This window comes from Mus musculus, chromosome 14 (genome assembly GCF_000001635.26).
Source record: "Mus musculus strain C57BL/6J chromosome 14, GRCm38.p6 C57BL/6J".
NCBI classification, from domain to species: Eukaryota; Metazoa; Chordata; class Mammalia; order Rodentia; family Muridae; genus Mus; species Mus musculus.
The window spans coordinates 23,573,392-23,591,587 of record NC_000080.6 but is presented as its reverse complement, the minus strand read 5'-3'; the positions used below and the strand labels follow the sequence as shown (position 1 = coordinate 23,591,587).

Here is an 18,196-nt window from a genome sequence, read left to right as displayed (position 1 = left end):
GTAAGTTTGGCAGCATCTTCCAGTAGTACCACAGTGGGGCATGAGAATCCTAAACGTATGGATAACCCTCCACCCACGACTGCTTTCCTAGGCAAGGTGAAGCCTGAGGTCTCTGTGGTGGACAAGAGACCTGTGTTCTGGTTTAGGGTCTGTGGACAAGATCTACTTAGCTGAGAGCTTTCTGAAACATGGGTTTATTTTGGTTCAAGGAAGGGTTTGAAGCAATGGTACGCTGACTCATTGCTATTCAAACATGACTGTATTTTTTTCTATTACAAAGTACATTGAAAAACACTTAAGCTCACAAATGTATATTTAGGAATGTCGAGACTGCAATTATCAGGGTTAACCAGGAGTGAAGGCTGGTGGGACGTGGGGGTCAAGGAGGAGTGAAGGCTTGTAGGATTAGGGAGTTTACACTAGATTAGGCTTATGGAGATTTTTTTTGTGTGCAAAATTTGAATTGTGCACATAAATGTGAGTGCACATATATGTGCTTTATTCATAGTTAGATTTGTATCAGAAAGGCCAAGAAGCTGAGATGAATTAAACCTTCTCTAGGCATCTGTTGGAAACCACAGAAAATCGCATCGCCTGATCATTCCCTAAGGCTAATGTGGCATATAGTCAGTCACTTCCTACAAAAGGCTGTGGATTCTCCAAATCAAGCTAGTGATTAATGTACAGAACAGCATGAGATTAGGTGAAGAGCAGAGTGTCGCCCCGCAGACCCCATAGAAACCCAACATTTATCCTTTGACAAAAGGACATATATTAAATGCTGACACCGTGCTTCTCATTTTGTTTTTCTGTCTTATTTTCTCTTTCCCTCCAGTTTATTGCAGCCAACGATAAGCTGTGGTTCTGGCTGGAAGTGAATTCAGTAGTAGATTTCTTCACAGTCCCTCCTGTGTTTGTGTCTGTGTACTTAAACAGAAGTTGGCTTGGTAAGTCGGTCTCTTTTGCCGTTTCACTGGCTCTTCAGCAGGATAGATTAAAGATATATAGGGTCCAGGAAGGATTCTTTTGCTGGTCTGTGGCTATGCATAGGCAGTTTTGCGTGTGGCCATGGATGATGTTCTTGGGGTGTCAGAACTGGATGGCGACAGCCCAGGAGAATCTGTGGAGGCAGAGCTTTAGACGGTATAGTTTCATCATTGTTTAAGTCCCGTGGTCATCACTGTCACAGCTGGGACTTCTACAGTTCACTCTTATGTCACTTGTCATTCAGGAATTGAGAGTCAGGACTGGTTAAAGAAGCCCATGGGAATGAGACCAACCGTCAGAGTGGCAGGATCTCGTGCCCCAGAAGTCCCACCTGTCACACTTGGGCTTTATTTATAGTTGCAATTTCTGGGATAAGCCGTACAAGATGAAACATCTCAAGTGGAATCACGGGTTACTCCACTCCCTTGCTGGGAGAATGTTCCTTAGTGCTTGGCTTATCAGGTCACTTCCTGAATTAAGACCAGCACAGTAAAACAATTAGTCATGAAAAGCAACCAGCTCTGAGAAAGATTAAATTGACAGCTCCCAGCTCCTCCTTGATGCTGTGTCTAAGTTATAATTAACATGAAAACAGTTTTGCTTCCATTAGTTAACTGAGGATTGGAGTACTTACCCAGAATTCCCTGTCTTTACTTGTAGGTTTGTTTTTTTTTATTTTGGTTTGGTTTGGCTTTTTAAAAAATTAATTAATTAAATTTTCTTTTTTTTTTTTTTTTTTTTTTTTTTTTTTTTTTTTTTTTTTTTTTGGTGCTCATACGGGACAACTTATATTTTTCAAAAAAAAAAAAAAAAAAAAAGCCCTGGGATTCACACACACAAAAAAAATACATGTTCTAACCATTAAAAACTTTCAACTACCAAAAAAGAAAACAGCACCAGGCCATTTCTCCTCCTTTTGTCCTCCATGAGTCCCCAACCCCCACCCTAAGATGCCGACTATTAACACACCTTTCTGCAAACTCATCTCATCCCATGCATAAGTAAATGGATGTGCACTTATGGCCAAACATTAGAGGGGTACTGATGTTCCTATGAGAAATTGTTTCAAATAACCATATTCCACTGCAATTTAGCTCTTGTAGTAACACGTGGTGGCCATCCCTTCAGCACCATAATAAGGTAAATTTTATAGCCATTTGGGAAATTTCCGTTATCTGCTTGTTGTGTAGTAGACCTAGCTCTAGGTTCTAATGGATCGCCTGGATGTTTTGTTTGCTAGCCTGAACGATATTTTCATAAACACTATCATCCATGTATTTGTGAAATTCCATTCCTATAGATATTTCCATATTACCAGAAGAGGCATTGCCAAGTAAAAGAGCATGAATAATTTATTTTGTAGACATTGTTAGATAATGTTCTAAAAATGTTGTGGGAAGATGTACTTGCATCCTGCAAAGCCCTGGGTTTGAAAACAACTGTCACATATTTAGAACATAAGCATCTCTAATATATAACATATAGTGATCACCTACACACTCTTGGATGCCTTGTGTAATTGTACCCTCGTGTGTGCATATCCTCAGTTAGATGCCACCTAGCCCCAGATTTCTCATTCAAACCATACTTACTTATTGCTGAGGGGAAAGTTTTGCTTCTTGGCTCTGAGATGTGCTTGCTGAGAATGGTCAGTATGTCCAGATCATGAGAGCCACATGCAAATCTCCGTCCTGAGTAGGTCCATGGGCTGGCGCATCCCAGCCTTCTCAGCTGAGCTGACGATTGGCTTTGTGACCTTTGTGACTGGGTCTTGTTCTCCACTCAGTCTGTGAAGGACATTGACAGACTGCCGCCTTATAATTCTGAGAAGGGCAGGAACCGAGGGACTTTAGAAATCAATAAATGATGCAGCCTCATGGGAAGCATCAGTGTTGAAACTGAAAACAGAGCAATGGCATGCTGGATTATAAAATTAATAACATTAACAATAACAACAATAATAGTAACAACAACAACCCAACCAAAACAATCAAAAGAACCTGTCCACTCTTGCAGGAGAAAACATTTAATACGATGCTTTTGCTTCTTAGTAACTGCCCTTGGGTGGAGTCCCAAACCTTCCTGCCTATTACGGAAGAGTCATTTTAGTCAAAAACTAGGAGGTCCCTCTGTCTGATTTAATACATAGGTTATCACCCTGGGAAACAAGCATTGTACTCATGAGCCACCACAGAAACTAATGAACGTTCTCAGGAAACAGTCCTACAAAGATGAAAAGGACCATTAGGTGTGAACAGCCTTTCCCTTATCCTGGAAAGTGGAGGTATACTGCCTTCACACTGACTGGGATTTGGGATAAGATAGATACAAGAAATAAGACTACTGAAGTACTGCACAAAGTTTTGAGGGTGGGGGCATGGTACTGCTGGCATCATGGTGATTGAAAACCAGAGTGGTTACCAGGGGCCTGATCTGTATCTCTTACAATGCACCACCCAGACCATGTTGCCATTCTTATTCTTAGCACAGGATTGCATATTATATAATAAAGCATATATATCACTTATATATGTCCGTTTAAGACACTCAGTAATACAGCCAACATAACAATGGTGAGTATTCAAATGCTGCAGCAATGGTCCTACCATTCAATCTGTTACCTAAATCCTCTCAATCTTCAGATCAAACCTATGAGGTAGGAATTGTTAATTACTTCATGTTTCCAGACCAGGCACCTGAAGCTCAGAGAGGTTGACTCTCTTGTCCAAGTTCACACAGCCTGTTTGGACAATTTTCCCCAGTCTGACATGATGTCACTGCACTCTTTTGCTGACCTTGAGCTTCTGACCTTAACCTTGCAAGATTGGGAGCTTTGAGGACCGATTTGGGAAAGGCAGCACCCACTCTGCTGCTTGATGTTGGCATTCCTCCATCCCCACTTACTCATCCCACAACGCTTTGCCTCGGGCCGGAAGGGAGGGGGAGAGCTCTTATTTAAGAGCGCACACTCCTATATCTCTTCTCTCGCACTCCTCCTTTGCCACCTCCAGTTTCTAGAAATGCCACGAGGACCAGAGAAGCATACAGAAGTGGCATGGTGTCTCCCAAGTTTCGGGGCACTTCGTCAGCTTGTAGATCTTGCAGAGGACCAAGGGCTTCCATGTGATCACACTCAGCAGAGAGAAGTAGATCAGAATCCAGCTCTCTGTTCTGTCCCAGTTCAATTAGCTCTTCCTCAGCCACTGGCCCACGGGTCTCTTGATGCAAGATCACACTTACTTGCCTCCAGTCCTGCTTTCTTAGTATTATCCCCTGTAAAAGGATGGTAGCAAGGGCGGCTCCCTCATAGGGTTACAACTGGGCTCTAGTGTGGAAGCTACATACTAAGAACATAGTGAAAACTTTGCTAGCAGGGCAATAGCTATCCCAGCCTCTTTCTCTAACTTTTCCTCCATACTTTAAAGTACCAAAGAATCATATAGAGCAGGATGGGACCCCACAAAAGGCAGCAGGATGGGACGGCATCTATGTCTGCAGACGGCAAAGCTCTGCTTGTTTTAATTCCCATTCTCACACATGGGCTCATCCCTTCACAAAAATCCTCACCCCAACCACTAAAATAAGTGCACCCTGAAATGAGAGGAGGATTTTATTTTGAGCTACGAACAACACGTTTATCTGTCTGTTCTTTTAGAAACTCTACCCCCATGCGCGGTCAGCCATGCCACCTTTGTGCATGTAGATGTTTGTGTAGAAAGTCATCTCCTGTGGTTAGAGGAATGGAATAGGAGAAGCTTACTCACTGACCAGTTGCCTGATGTGCCTTTTATTATCTTAGTGATAGAGTTGAAACCCTGGGCCTTGTCTATGCTGGACAAGTGCTTCCCTCCCGAGTCACAGTTACAGCCCTGCCTAACCAATTTTTATTGAGCAGGTATTATGTGCTTAGCACTGGCTTGTGAGTATCACAGAAACAGCCTCCCTCTTTGTTAGCTGTGCCATGTTTTTAAACAGATTTTACCCATATTCTCTCTCTGACAGAATGAGGAGCGTGACTGGGGCCTCCAATGAATGGAACTTATCCATTCTAGGTCCAACAGTAGACCTTAACACCTTCAACAAATTTCACTAGAAAACAGAACACTCTAGTATGAAATAGAAAAATGAGCTAGTGGCCAGTCATAGAGGAAAACAACAACGAAATTGAGGCTATCTACTTAAAAATATGACTTTGTATCCTTTGTGTGTGTGTGTGTGTGTGTGTGTGTGTGTGTGTGTGTGTGTGTGTGTACATTCTAGAAAACAAGAACAACAGGTTAAAATAGGACACAACATAGTTCCTGTTTGAGACTAAGGTTCAATCTTATTTTGGAAACAAGATAAACAGACATGAAATGGCAGTAGGTAACATTGCCTACTATATAATTAAGTTCAGAATTGCCAAGCACAGCAGAAAGCATGGGGGTGAGGGGTAGTGGTCAGAGGAGTGAGAGTAGCATATGCTTGTGTGTGTATATGTATGTGTGTGTGTGTGTGTGTGTGTGTGTGTGTGTGTGTGTGTGTGTGTGTTATGTATCAGGGATACAGAAAATTCTGTGGAACACTGAGCCCCAGATGAGGTTGGTAGTGGAGGGCAGAGCTTGCCATGGAAAAGGAAGCTCACTCCCTGAGGGGAGAGGACTGCACTTCACAGAATAGTCTGAACCAATGGAAGATAGAAAGTCTTTTTCTTAGGCTCATGTCAGCCTCACCACCATAATAGATGCTTGTAGTTGTTTTCTACTGACATAGAAACCTATCACCACAATGTTGTGCCTCAACACAGCCTCTGTGCCTCATCTCATAATTTTTTAGCCTGGAAGTCCAACTTGGGTCTGGCTAGGGTAAAATAAAAGTATCTTCAAGAGCTGGGAAGATTGCTCCCTTAGTGAAAATGCTTTCCTCATAAGCATGGAGACCTGACTTCAGTCCCTATCACCCACATATAAGTCTGGGTATGGTAGAGTGTGGTTATAATTCCAGCAATGGGGAGGCAAGGTAGATCCCTGGGCCTCAGTGGGCAGCCAGGCTTGCCAGTTTGGCTGGTTTTAAGCCAACGAAAGACTCTATATTAAAAAACATGGCAATAGCAACTGCAGAATGATACCAGAGGTTGTTCTCTGCCGTCCACACATGGTTATACACAAATGCATACATACTCACACATTTACACACACACACACATACACACACACACACACACACTGGGGTGGAGAAGGAGGAAGAGGGAGGAAAAGAGAGCAAGGGAGGGAGGGAGAGAAGGAAAGAAAGAGGGAGAGGGAGGGAGGGAGGGAGGATCTGGCTCTTTTCCTGAGGCTCTGTAACACTCTAGGCAAAGAGCCATGCCTTGCTGCTTCCATGTCTATAACCCTCCTAGTCCTTGACTCATAGCTTCTTTTCCCACCAGATTCAGCAAGGTTGAGTCCAGGTAAAAACTAAAGCAGAGGCCAAGCGTGGAGGAGTGCTGCCTGCCAGCGTATTCCTCCTTGCTTGTTCAGCCTGCTTTCTCATACAACCCAAGGATGGGCCTCCCATATGTGTGTGTGTGTAAAACCTGACATGCTTGCCTATAGGTCAATCTTATGGAGCCATGTTTCCATGTTTTTTCTCCGCTGAGAGTTTCTCTTCCCAAATGATTCTAGATCTTGTTAAGGTAACAAAAGTTAAAAATTTTTAAAAATCATAAAAAATGCAGGTAGGACAGGTGTCATTGTAGATTTGAAATTAGATAAAATTAAGACTCAGTTCTTCATCAGTGTTACCTACATGTCAATAACTTAATAGTCCCTTTAAATGGTGGTTCCTATGTTCTAAATTGTATACATAAAGCATTTCATCATTCTAGAAAGTTCTATCTGCTCACAATGCTAGTGTGTATTCATGATGTGTTAGCACCATGGCTTTCCACCTCTCCATGGAGGACACTTCTACATACAAAGGAGCTTAACAAAAGTTTGAATTGATTTTTAAGAAATTGAATGAAAAAATGAAATAAAAAGGAAAGGAAAGGAAAGGGCATGATTGCTCCTAGCATGGCAGAGGAGAAAGTTTATTATAGCTATGTGGGAGAGCATAGTCAGAGACAGACACGTCTGGGAGAGCCCAGAGTAGACATGACTCTGTTCTGTGTGGGGAGAGGAGAGGAAGGGAGACAGGAAAGGGGGAACTTGATACAGCAGCCAGGAGGCCAAAGGTACAAAAGTGACAGGTAACCAAACCAAAATGCCTGGATTATATAGGGAAGAGTCCAGGGTCTTGGGTGGGATACCCCAGCCATTCCCTGTAACAGGTTAGGACTGAGGGATGCTGGGAGAACCCGGAGGCAAGGGTCTGCTTTGACATGTTGATAAGCATCTCGGCCATTTGCACAGGTTTGAAACTTAGCAGTAAGTCTATCTTTTAAAGAATTAGATAGTTCTCCTGGGATCACCAAGAGGGCTCAGTGGGTGGAGATGCTTGTCAGCAAGCCAGGACTCATTGGTGGAGAGAGCAAAATGACTTACACAAGTTGTCCTCTGGTGTTTGCACATGGTTGGGAAGGCAAGTGTCCAAGCACACAGACACACAGACAGACAGACACACAGACAGACAGACACACACACACACAATTAAAAGTAATATTAAAATATAAAAAACAATAATTTCCCAAAAAACTCAAAAACCTTTCTATCCAGATGTTAGAGGCACAAGTCTTTAGTCCCAGAACTCAGGAGGCAGAGGCAAGCAGATCTCTCAGACATCTGAGCCAGCCTGGTCTACAGAGTGAGTTCCAAGATGGCCAGAGCCATATAAATAAACCCTGTCTTGAAAAACCAACCAACCAAACAAACAAACAAACACAAAAATAAGACAAAACAGCAAGGACAAAAAAACCTTCCATGAATAGATGGTTGAGAAGGCATTAGCTAAAAATGGCTGTTGAGAAGGAATCACCACCCCACAATGCTCAAATTTAGTCAAGTACATTTAAAGCCTTGACATCCTAAGTGTAAATATTACATATTTTATTATATATTATAATATCTTACATATAACATGCATATAGTATGTATACAATATACACATTAATATTTTACATATATGAAACATTGGGTCTGACTCAGAGCCTCTGCTTGTCAGGCTCCCTGCTCTGGGGTAAAATGGCCCTTTAGGTGCAGCAAAGAAAAAAGAAAGCTCTCTGGTTCCCTCTACAGGATGGCTCTGGAATTTCCGTATTGAGAGTAAGTAGTGGGTTAGAGAATACTCTAGCTTCAAGTTCCTGAGAGCCCTTCATTAGTAGAGGTAGGCTAACCTTGAACTCACTTTTCGATCTGCCATCTATGACCATAAGACCCCTCCTTTATCTCCATCAAGAGGTCCCAGCACTGGAAGGGCAGTCCCCAGAGCCCTCAAGATCACCTGCACCACCTACCAAGGTGGCCTAAATTCTAGTTTTAGTTTCTTCAGTTTCTAAGCCCAAGCTTTCTAACCCCCTCCCTTTAGCTTGTAGCTTTATTTAAAAATAAAATGGGGGAGTCGGTCCATGAGGCTCACATCTGCAATCCCAGCAGTAGGAGACCTAGTATAATGGCACATGCCTTTATTCCCAGCACTTGGGAGACAGTGGCAGGCAGACCTCTGTGAGTTTGGGGCCATCCTGGTCTATATAGTGAGTTCCAGGGCAGCCAGAGCTACATAGTGAGACTCTGACTCAAAAAATAAAACAAGACAAAAGCAAACAAACAAAAGTTCAAACAAAACCAAAAGACAAAATAAAACAACCAACAGGAATAATAAACAGGGAAAAGGAACAAGTATGGCTTCTCTTCTTGGTATAAGTACGCCAGTCTTTAGGGAAGAAAGAAAAAGAAAGAGGAAGAAAGAGGAATGTACAATCTAAAAGAAAAGTTGCTTCTATGACCAAAATAAGGCTGGATGTGTTCATATTGTGCATATGCGTATGTATGTTTGTTATTGTGCCTATAATTAATAGGAGTAAGTGGTCTACCAAGCAAGTCTGAGATGCATGTCATTTCAGGTCCATTTGAGGAAACCAAGACTTGTAGATGTTAAGTTACTAATTGCTGAGAATCACAAAGTTAAGTGGCAAAGCCAGCCTCTAAACTCAGGCAACCCACCTCCAAAGTCCAGGTTCCTCCTGTAATTCTATGCTGCTGCTCAAATGCTAATCGCACCCAACTGTTATAGTTACACACAAAAGGAGTACCATCCAACCAAACTGACTGTGAGATGCAGCCTTCCCTTGTTCCAGTGACCTGACAAAGCCAGAGGGACCTTCTAACAGAGTGTTCCACATGGTCCCAGTTGAGAAAAAATGAGGAAGAAAAATAGAAAACTCAGTCACTATTTAAAGCCTAAATTAATTCTAGTTCTATGACTAAGCTGGCTTTTCAGAGATCCTTCTCTTTGCAGTTGGCCTTGTAGAGTAAGAAGGTCCATTTTAAATACATTTCCAGATTCTTAATAAAAAAAAATAGTTAATGTCATTACTGTTGGTCTGATTTGCAATGGCATTAGAGATGTGTGCTCTTTTGATCTAAATATTAGTGTTCGCCAAATTCACATGTAGAAGCTTCACCCTAAACCTGCATCGTTAGAAGGAGTAGCATCTAGATGGTGATTAGGTCATGACAATGGGGCACCCAGAATAGTATTACTGCATATGTTGGTACCTTGACCCAAGGACACTTCACCCTCCAGATTTGTGAGCAATACATCTATGTTGTTATAAATTATCCAGTAAAGGTATTTTGATGTAGATGCTTGAAGGGACCAAAACATAGGGCCACACCCTTTGTTTGAATTTTTTGAGAGGGAAAGAGAGAGAGAGAGAGGGAGAGAGAGAGAGAGAGAGAAAGAGAGAGAGAGAGAGAATTCATTGATACTGTGAACATTAGTAATAGCATTGAGACTAAAGTATGATTAAAGTTGCTAAAGTGTGGCGAGATAAATAAGTCCTTTGCTAAGCTCTGTCTCCATGGTTGGACTTTGAATGAAGGCAGTCCCAGCAAAGCAGACTGGTGAAAGTTTAGATGAATTTCAGGAAGCAGATTGCTGTTCTGGTAGCTGCTGTACTTGCTAAATCTGCTCCTGGAGAAATTACACCTCTTGAAGAGATTTCCAGTTGTGTCCCCTTGATATTGCTTTGTCAGGGATGTGCTTTAAATAAGATGTCCTCCGTAGGGAGCAGGGATTCTAAATCCTCATCGACTTGCATGGCTGTTATATGCCAAATTGGAAATAACTTCCTGAAATGAATGTCTTCAAGGAATGAATTCAGCAGGAGGTTTTCACAGATGCCAGAATCTCTTCAGATGGTTCCGCTTGACCGGGGTGTTATTAGAACAATCTCCTTGGGCAAACTAAATCTCTGGGACTGGACATATTTACCTTTGCAGCATCTAAAAACATAGCAATAATAAAACTCTCAATTCTTCCTTGAGATCTAAGCCTGATAGTCTGGCCTGGGTAGTGAAATGGGAACTGAGAACTGAATGCTAGTTAGAAGCTCAGGGACAGAATAGCTCTTATTCAACTGCTCCCGTGTGTTCCCGTGACTTAACCGCGGGAAGGTGTGCATGTTGCCTTGTGAGACACCAATGCTATATTCAAATGTGCTCGTTATGTTACAGTTCCAGCAATGTGAAGGAAAGCTAGTATCTGAGTGCTGAGTGGGTTACAGGGCTCTAAAGACAAATGGTTTTTTTCCCTAGGGAGTTAGAACTGAAGCTATCACCAACATGCCTGCAGACCTGGAGACTTAGGAAGTGAAAACTGTCAATCTAAACCTCCACACCTTGCTTTCCTAAAGAGAGAATGAAGGATGCTTTTACAATCTGTTTCTTATGCAGGCTCCAATGACCTTAGCAGGATTTTAGAATATCCTGGAGAACATAGGCACCTCCTACTGCTGAGGCTAGACTGCATGTATTTCAACTTGCCTATATACCAATCAGAGCCACCAGAATGGTTTCAGATTCCCTGAAGAAGTCCAGTAGGCAGCCAGCATTGAGGAATCTCTCACTTGATGCTTTTTAAATGAGAGGCACATACCAAACCTTAGGAAAAAATTTTATACACACAAACATGCACACGCACGTGCGCATGCACACACACACACACACACATACACACACACACACACACATACACACACACACACACACACACACACACACACACACACCTTCTAAAATCTCTTGTTAGACCCTCTAGAGACAAGTAAGGAGAATTTTTATAGAGCACAGATGAACATGGATGGATATTCTAGAGGACTGCTTCTGAAACTTCAGTGCCTCTCAGAACCACCCAGAGGTCTGGTTCAACCCCAGGTTTAGGCAGTGTGTGTGTAAGGCACACATACAGTGCGTGTGTAAGGCAGTGTGTGTGTAAGGGCAGAGGTAGAGGGTTTTCCTATAGGGTCCCAGCGACGAAGGTCCAGAAACTGTGCTTTGAGGTCTGTGGGTCCATCTTACTAGGATGTCGAACTTGAATTCTAGAAGTGTCTGCTATGCCAACTATCAAGATTCTCTTACTTCCAGAAACCTTGCTGTTTTAGGCTTCCAGATGTCAGGTTTTACAGAAATTCTGTACTTTGGGGACTGAAGCCAAAGCATTCACATATTGAGATATATCTAGTATATTGTATCCCACGTTATAACTTCAAATGGATCAGTTAAGCCCTTTTAGAAAGTCTTCGGTTTCCTTCTGTGCAGTTCCCTTTAAAGCTCCTCCAAGTCCTAGGTTGCAGCAAGAGGGGATCCCTGGCTCTTGTTTCTTTCCACGTTTGGTTGATGCTCTTCCTTCCCAACCTCCTGAGATTGGGTTAGGGCCAGCTCGTGGCATGTTGGAGATAACAGAGAGAAGACTGCTAAGGGAGGTTCCAGACTCACTTCTTTTCCGTTCTCTGGGGTCTGACCTGTCTCCTCTGTCAAGGATAGAGCCCCTTAGACTGCCAGTCTCGGGAATAGGTCTTGTATGGCCTTATTCCTAGGATAACTCATTTTAACTAGCTTTATTCTTTCTACTTTATCTTCCCTGGAGATACCTTAGGCCTGGAGATAGAACTGCATGGTGGGTGATAGACACCTATCTCCCTTTCCCTAAGATGTATTTGTTATTGATGAAGTTTAATACTGAGATAAGTGACTCTTTGATTACATATCAGAATCACAGAGTTCAACTTCTCTTTCTCTCTCTCTCCCTCTCTCTCTCTCTCCCTCTCTCTTTCTCCCCCCTCTCTCTCCCTCTCTCTTTCTCCCTCTCTCTCTGTCTCTCCCTCTCTCTCTCTCCCTGTCTCTCTCTTTCTCTCTCTTCCTGTCTCCCTCTCTCTCTTCCTGTCTCCCTCTCTCTCTTCCTGTTTCCCTCTCTCTCCCTCTCCTCTCTCTCCCCTCTCTCTCCCTCCCCCTCTCTCTCCCTGTCTCTCTCTCCCTGTCTCTCTCTCCCCCTCTCTCTCCCTGTCTCTCTCTCTCTCTCTCTCTCTCTCTCTGATCAAGTAGCAATGTATCAGCCTGTCTTATATAAGGTAAAATTAACTTGATATTTCCTAGTATACAAAAAAAAATATTCCCCTGGCCAGATTGGATGTACCCTTCCTCCTCCTCCTCTTCTTCTCTTGCCCCTCCTCACCCTCCACCCCATACTCCCCATCCCCCCTCTTTACTCTCCCTCTCCCCCTCTTTCTTCTCTTTTCATACGAGGCACTGAACCTAGGGTCCTGCTCATGCCTGTTTGGCCATGAGGATAGATCCTCGATGCCCTTTTTACTCTTTGTTTTGAGATAGGATGGCACTAAGTTGTCCAGGCTGTCTATGACGTCACTAAGCTCAGTCTTTGAGTGAGCTCCTCCAGCTTCTGCTCCTAGGGCAGCTGGGATTGCAGCCATGCACATAGCCAGGCTCTGACGAGCCCTTCTTTTTTGTCAAAGCTCCAGTCTTTGTCTTACACTGTCTACAGTCCCCTTTCGCTTTTATTAATTGCCTTTCTGAGGATCTCTTTTCCCAGATTCCAGCTATCTGGTTAGCAGTTACCAGTTACTAAGCTCCCACTCTGCTTGCCCATATACTCCTTCTCTATGACTTCCATAGTCCCCCATTACTCACTGCGTACCTGAACTTAACCAGACTAGCTCTGGCCTCATTCAAAACTGTCAGTCTTTTCATTGTAGGTTGTCTTTGATGGGGCTGCACATCTACAAGTGATGTATGCATGTCCAGGACCACAACTGACCCACTGCCTGTGTGTGTGTGTGTGTGTGTGTGTGTGTGTGTGTGTGTGTGTGTGTGTCTGTGATTATGAGAGAGGGATAGGAAGGGAGAGAGGAGAGAAGAAAAGAGAATGAATGTGAAGTTGATCTCTAGTTTTACTATTTAGGAACCATCCACCTGGTTTATTGAGTCAATAGGACCCAGGCTCACTGACTGGGCTCATTTGACTGGCTAGCAATTCCCAGAGATTCCCGTGTCTCAGCCTCCTTGGTGCTAGGATTTGCAAGTGTGAGACACTGTGTCCAGCTTTTTTATGTGGGTACTGGGAATTAAACTCATTCCCTCATGTTGGTGTGGCAAGCACTTTTTGAAGTGAGCAACCTTCCCGGCCCTCCACTGTTTAGTTTTGGAAATAAGATTTTATTGGAACACAGCCACACTCGTTCATTTACATATTGTCAGTAATATGGAGACCTGGGGGGTCACAAAGCATAAAATACCATTTACTTCTTTGCTCTTTACAGAAAGCCTATTGATAGCAGATGCATTATACATTCCTTTGTGTTCCTCTAAATGCCTGGCACAGTGTTTTGCTTATAATAGCTACAAATCAGTTTTGATAAATGCAACATGAACTTTCCTCTGAGATCATTGGAACTGTAATAGTGATAAAACAAAAATGTGTTTTGGCCTCTGCTATTATACCACTGTGCATTACGTGGCAGCATCAGCATAAGATCCCTATGTGTCTGTCTCCTTTACTGTTCTACAAGCTCTAATGATAAGTGGGGGGACCTGGAGGAGGCCACCTGTCTTACTCACTAAGACATTGGCACAGCAAGAATGTGAACTGAGGTCTTTGCAGTCTCAGGGCCTAAATTTTGAATTATTACTTGAAATGTACCAATCAGTCCTAGCCCCCATAAGTGACGAGAAACAGAAATCTTGAAAAATCCATTTCAATGAGCTATGACACAGAAACCAAACAAGCATAATAAAGGCTAAGACATGAGTACAACAGGGGATCTCAGAAGGAAGGGCTCAAGCCTTGTTTCTTGGGTGTTTCACCTAACTCACGCTAGTGTAAATCCTTCTTTTAAAATCCTGCATAGCTGTGCCATTATCATGAGCATCAATTCAGATGTTCAGTCACTCGACAAACTTTAAAGCAGGTAGAATTATAATGTGTTAGTTGCTGTACTCAGCTTCAGTTTAAGGTGTGAACGCGATTTTCCTGCTGTAGAAGAGGAGTACGCAAACTCAGACTTCAAACCCAAATACTTATAGGGAAAGGGAGATAACAAGGAGATGGCTCATGGTGCTATGAAACCAGTCTCTCTAGCAAGGGAGAGAGGATGCTTCTCTTCTTAAAGTGGTTGTTGGCTGATCTTTTTCAATGTCCATTAACTACCATTCTTTCTCCATGTCCTTCTCTGTTTTAAAGGCTGGTGTGTGTGTGTGTGTGTGTGTGTGTGTGTGTGTGTGTGTGTGTGTTTATGCTTATGCTTGTGAGTGAGTACCCATGCATGCAGATAACTGTAGATGCCCTGGAGCTGGAGTTACAAGCAGATATGAGCTGCAAGATGTAGTTGCTGGGAACTGAATTCTGATCATCTGTAAGCACAGCAACAGCTCTTAACCCTTGAGCCATTTCTTCAGTCCCCATCTAACCCCTGCTTCTTTTTCTTCCTCCTTGTCAGTTATCCTTGGTACTTTCCTTTGGGAACTGGGTAGGCTGAAGCATCATTTATCTGTTCAAGACAGGTGACATCCTGGTGTCCTATGTATAGGACTTGTCTTCCTTCTTACTGTATCTGCTGTCCAGAATCTATTACCAAACCTGTAATGTGGTACCTGCTGGCAGTGCCAATCACCACACATCATATCACCTCACATATAATTAAACCAACAAGCATTTGTATTAGGATGAGTAAACATTTTTGATGAATTTGAAGACAGGGTCAAACACCTTTCCTACCCCCCAAATGTTACGAGCAAAGGACTCATTATCTGAGGACCTCTTGTTCCTGGTTTAACAAAATAGCTTTGTGTTTGTTTTATCTAATTGCAGTTCTCCTTATTCAAGGACAGGCACTTCTCATCTGGCAGGAAGAGCAAAAGCTTGGCTCCACCAGCCTCCTAGAAGTCTTATTGAAGATACAGGAGGCATTAGTCCTCTGGTGCATTGACCTGCCCAGGGGGAGCCCCCTCTTCCCGCAGCCCAGGCTGTTCCCAGTCCCTCACTTCAGCTCTGTTGCATGGTCCACACCTCTGCATCTGTTAAGCCATTCTGCCATCTAGTGAGGGAAAGCAGGAGTGTCGTCCTGAGAAGCCTGTGTCCTTTGAATCCTGACTGACAAACCTCAGATGAAACTTTAACTTTTAGAGGGCAACTCAGGAGAGTCCCCAGCCTACAAGAATCCCTCCAAAAAAAGAATAGAGTAAAAGACAGATAGCATGTACATAGCTGGGGTTCTGAAAGTTGGCCCTTATGCTCCTGCTGAGCACAGACTGGCACCCCAACCACCCACCCCCATCTCTGTCTAAACTGACACACAAGGGCAAGTATTTTAGACTGATTCCAGATTAAAGATTGCACTTGATTTTACTAAAATAGATCACTCTTGTCCAGGTTTGTTCAGATTTAAGTCTTCCTTCTGTCTCTTGACAGAAATGGTTTGGAGCCTGAAAGAAATACTGTGGTGAGCTAGGATGTACTAGGATGGAGCTGTAGTCTTTTAGGTGCTGTTATTTCAGGTATTCTTGCTGGGAGCTGTGTTAGTGTGCAATTATTATTGACTACCATTTGGCTAGGTCCCAAAGGTCTCCTTTGTGGAAGATAATGGTACTTTTCATAGATAAGCTAACGGCTGCATAATACAAGGCAAAAAAAAAAAAAGTTGTGAATATTCTTAACCTGAGTTGTCACCGTTCCTATCAACTTGTTTATAGGAGAAAGAAAACCTCTTTCTGCTGCTTTGCTCATTGTCTCTCTCTTTCTCACATACATAGAAACACACACACATACACACACACACACACACACACACACACACACACACACATATGCACATGCATATGCACACATTTAGATGCTAGAGACCCTGGGACCTGGGGTTCAGTCCACTTTTCTTTGAAATGGTCTCTTATGAAATGAGGAGTGAGCTGGGTGTCTATCTATCCCCTGACTCCTCCTCCCCCAGCCAACAGCTTTTTAAAAGAGTGTTCTGGAGATTTAACGTGGCTCTCCCTGCTTGTGAGTCAAACTCTTTCCCCACTGAGCCATCTCCTAGACCTGACTGTTACCTACTCCCGGTGCCTGACCCCTGCATTTTGATTGGTTTCTTTGACCACCTGCTTGGTATGAAGTGAGGGAAAAGAATATATTTAAGATGAAAAAAGAAGTGGCAACAAAAAGGGTCAGAGCCATAACCCAAGAAGAACCTTCTAGATTCATCTCTGTTATATGGGATATGCGTAGCTTTCCAGGGAAATGTACTAGAGTACAGTAGTTGGCTTCCTTATTCCAGGAATCCCAGCAGGAATCCTGACATAGGTATGGTTGTCTGGGGAGCATGGTAAGGATGGCTGTAAAACCAAGAACATGCAGGAAGAAGAAAATCAAATGCCTTGTGTTTGCAAATGTACTTCATTAAGACAACTTTCCTAAGGTCTAGATAGCAAAGGAAAACATGTGCTTCCAGAAAGACATGGGTGGGAAAAGATTCCTGTACGCAGGTTTTGGGGCTCCTTATATTCCAGAATGTGTGTGTGTGTGTGTGTGTGTGTGATCAGTCACATCTGCATGGGAGGGAGAAAAAGGGCAGAGAATGCTGTTCATATGTTTGTGAATGTATTTTAAAATAGCCATCTCTGTTGAAATAGCAACTCAGAAGTGTGAGCGGAGGGGACGTCTTCCTGATGGCTAGCTCTAACAGGCTGATTGGAGAAGTCAGTGGTATCTTTCCCCAAATGCCAGGTGTTCAGCCTGGCCACCATTCATGGCAAAGATCTTGAGCGACCTTGGATTAAAGCCCCAAGGTTCATTTTGTCTGTCATCAGTACTGATTTGTGGGATGCACTGGCGTGGTCTGCCTTGCCTTGGGCAGGGTTCTCTCTGTTTTAATCACACAGCTGGGTGGTGTACTGGGACATCTAGAAGGTACTGAATGAAAGCCATTGAGTGAGCAAGGGAGTGGTAGGATAATCAGAGAGTCCATTTCCTATTCTGTAGGACAGAAATCAGCAAATGTTTCCTGTGACTTCCCAGGTAGTAAATATCTTCAACTCTGAAGACCATCCAATTACCATTACCACTTTTCAACCTTTCACTGTGGCCTGCAATCAGCTCCATCCAATATGGACTTGAATGAGCAGTGTGAAGTATATAATTATATAAAAATGTCCATAGGTGATGTTATACCATATTCAATGAATACGTACAATGACAATTAAAAATATATTCATGAACATTTAAGTTGGAAGTTTGTATAACTCCAAGGTTTAGAAATCATCCATCTGATTTTTAAAATTTATTTAAAAACATGAAGAAGTACATTCTTAGCTCTCATTCTGTGCACAAGCTGGTGATGGCCTGCCTGGATGTGCTCCCATGTCATAGTTCACCTGCCCTTCTGTAGAGGATTATATACATGGTTAGGTTAGAGACTGTATGGAGTGTTAATAAACTCATTCATCCACTCAAGGCTTTATTGAATACTTTTGGTCCCTAGGCACTGGATGTACCAACAGACTTCTGATTAGTCACCAGCCCGAGGAAGAGGTCCTTATCTTTGACAGCTCAGGCCTCAGAAGTATGAGTCACGACATTGTAGCAAATAAGAACCCCTCAGTCTAATGAATGTGCATGAAACACTTTAACAAATTAGCCATTTCTACCCAGTGCCTGCCATATGTTGCCAGCATCTTTCTGGCAGTCCTTATTTACAGACTGGAAAATCGGTGGAGATGGAGTGATTTTCCCATGACCTCTAACTCAGTCT

At 43.0% G+C, this 18,196-nt stretch overlaps 1 protein-coding gene across 55 annotated transcripts in view; it reads left to right on the top strand.

Moving 5' to 3' along the window:
• Kcnma1 (potassium large conductance calcium-activated channel, subfamily M, alpha member 1) overlaps window positions 1–18,196 on the top strand; it is a 712,823-nt gene that overhangs the window by 413,523 nt on the left and 281,104 nt on the right. For all 55 annotated transcript variants that reach the window (XM_017315884.2, XM_017315873.2, XM_017315871.2 and 52 more), the window contains one exon: window positions 836–947. In XM_017315884.2, coding sequence (XP_017171373.1) covers window positions 836–947 — 112 coding nt within the window. The remainder of the gene's footprint in view (window positions 1–835; window positions 948–18,196) is intronic.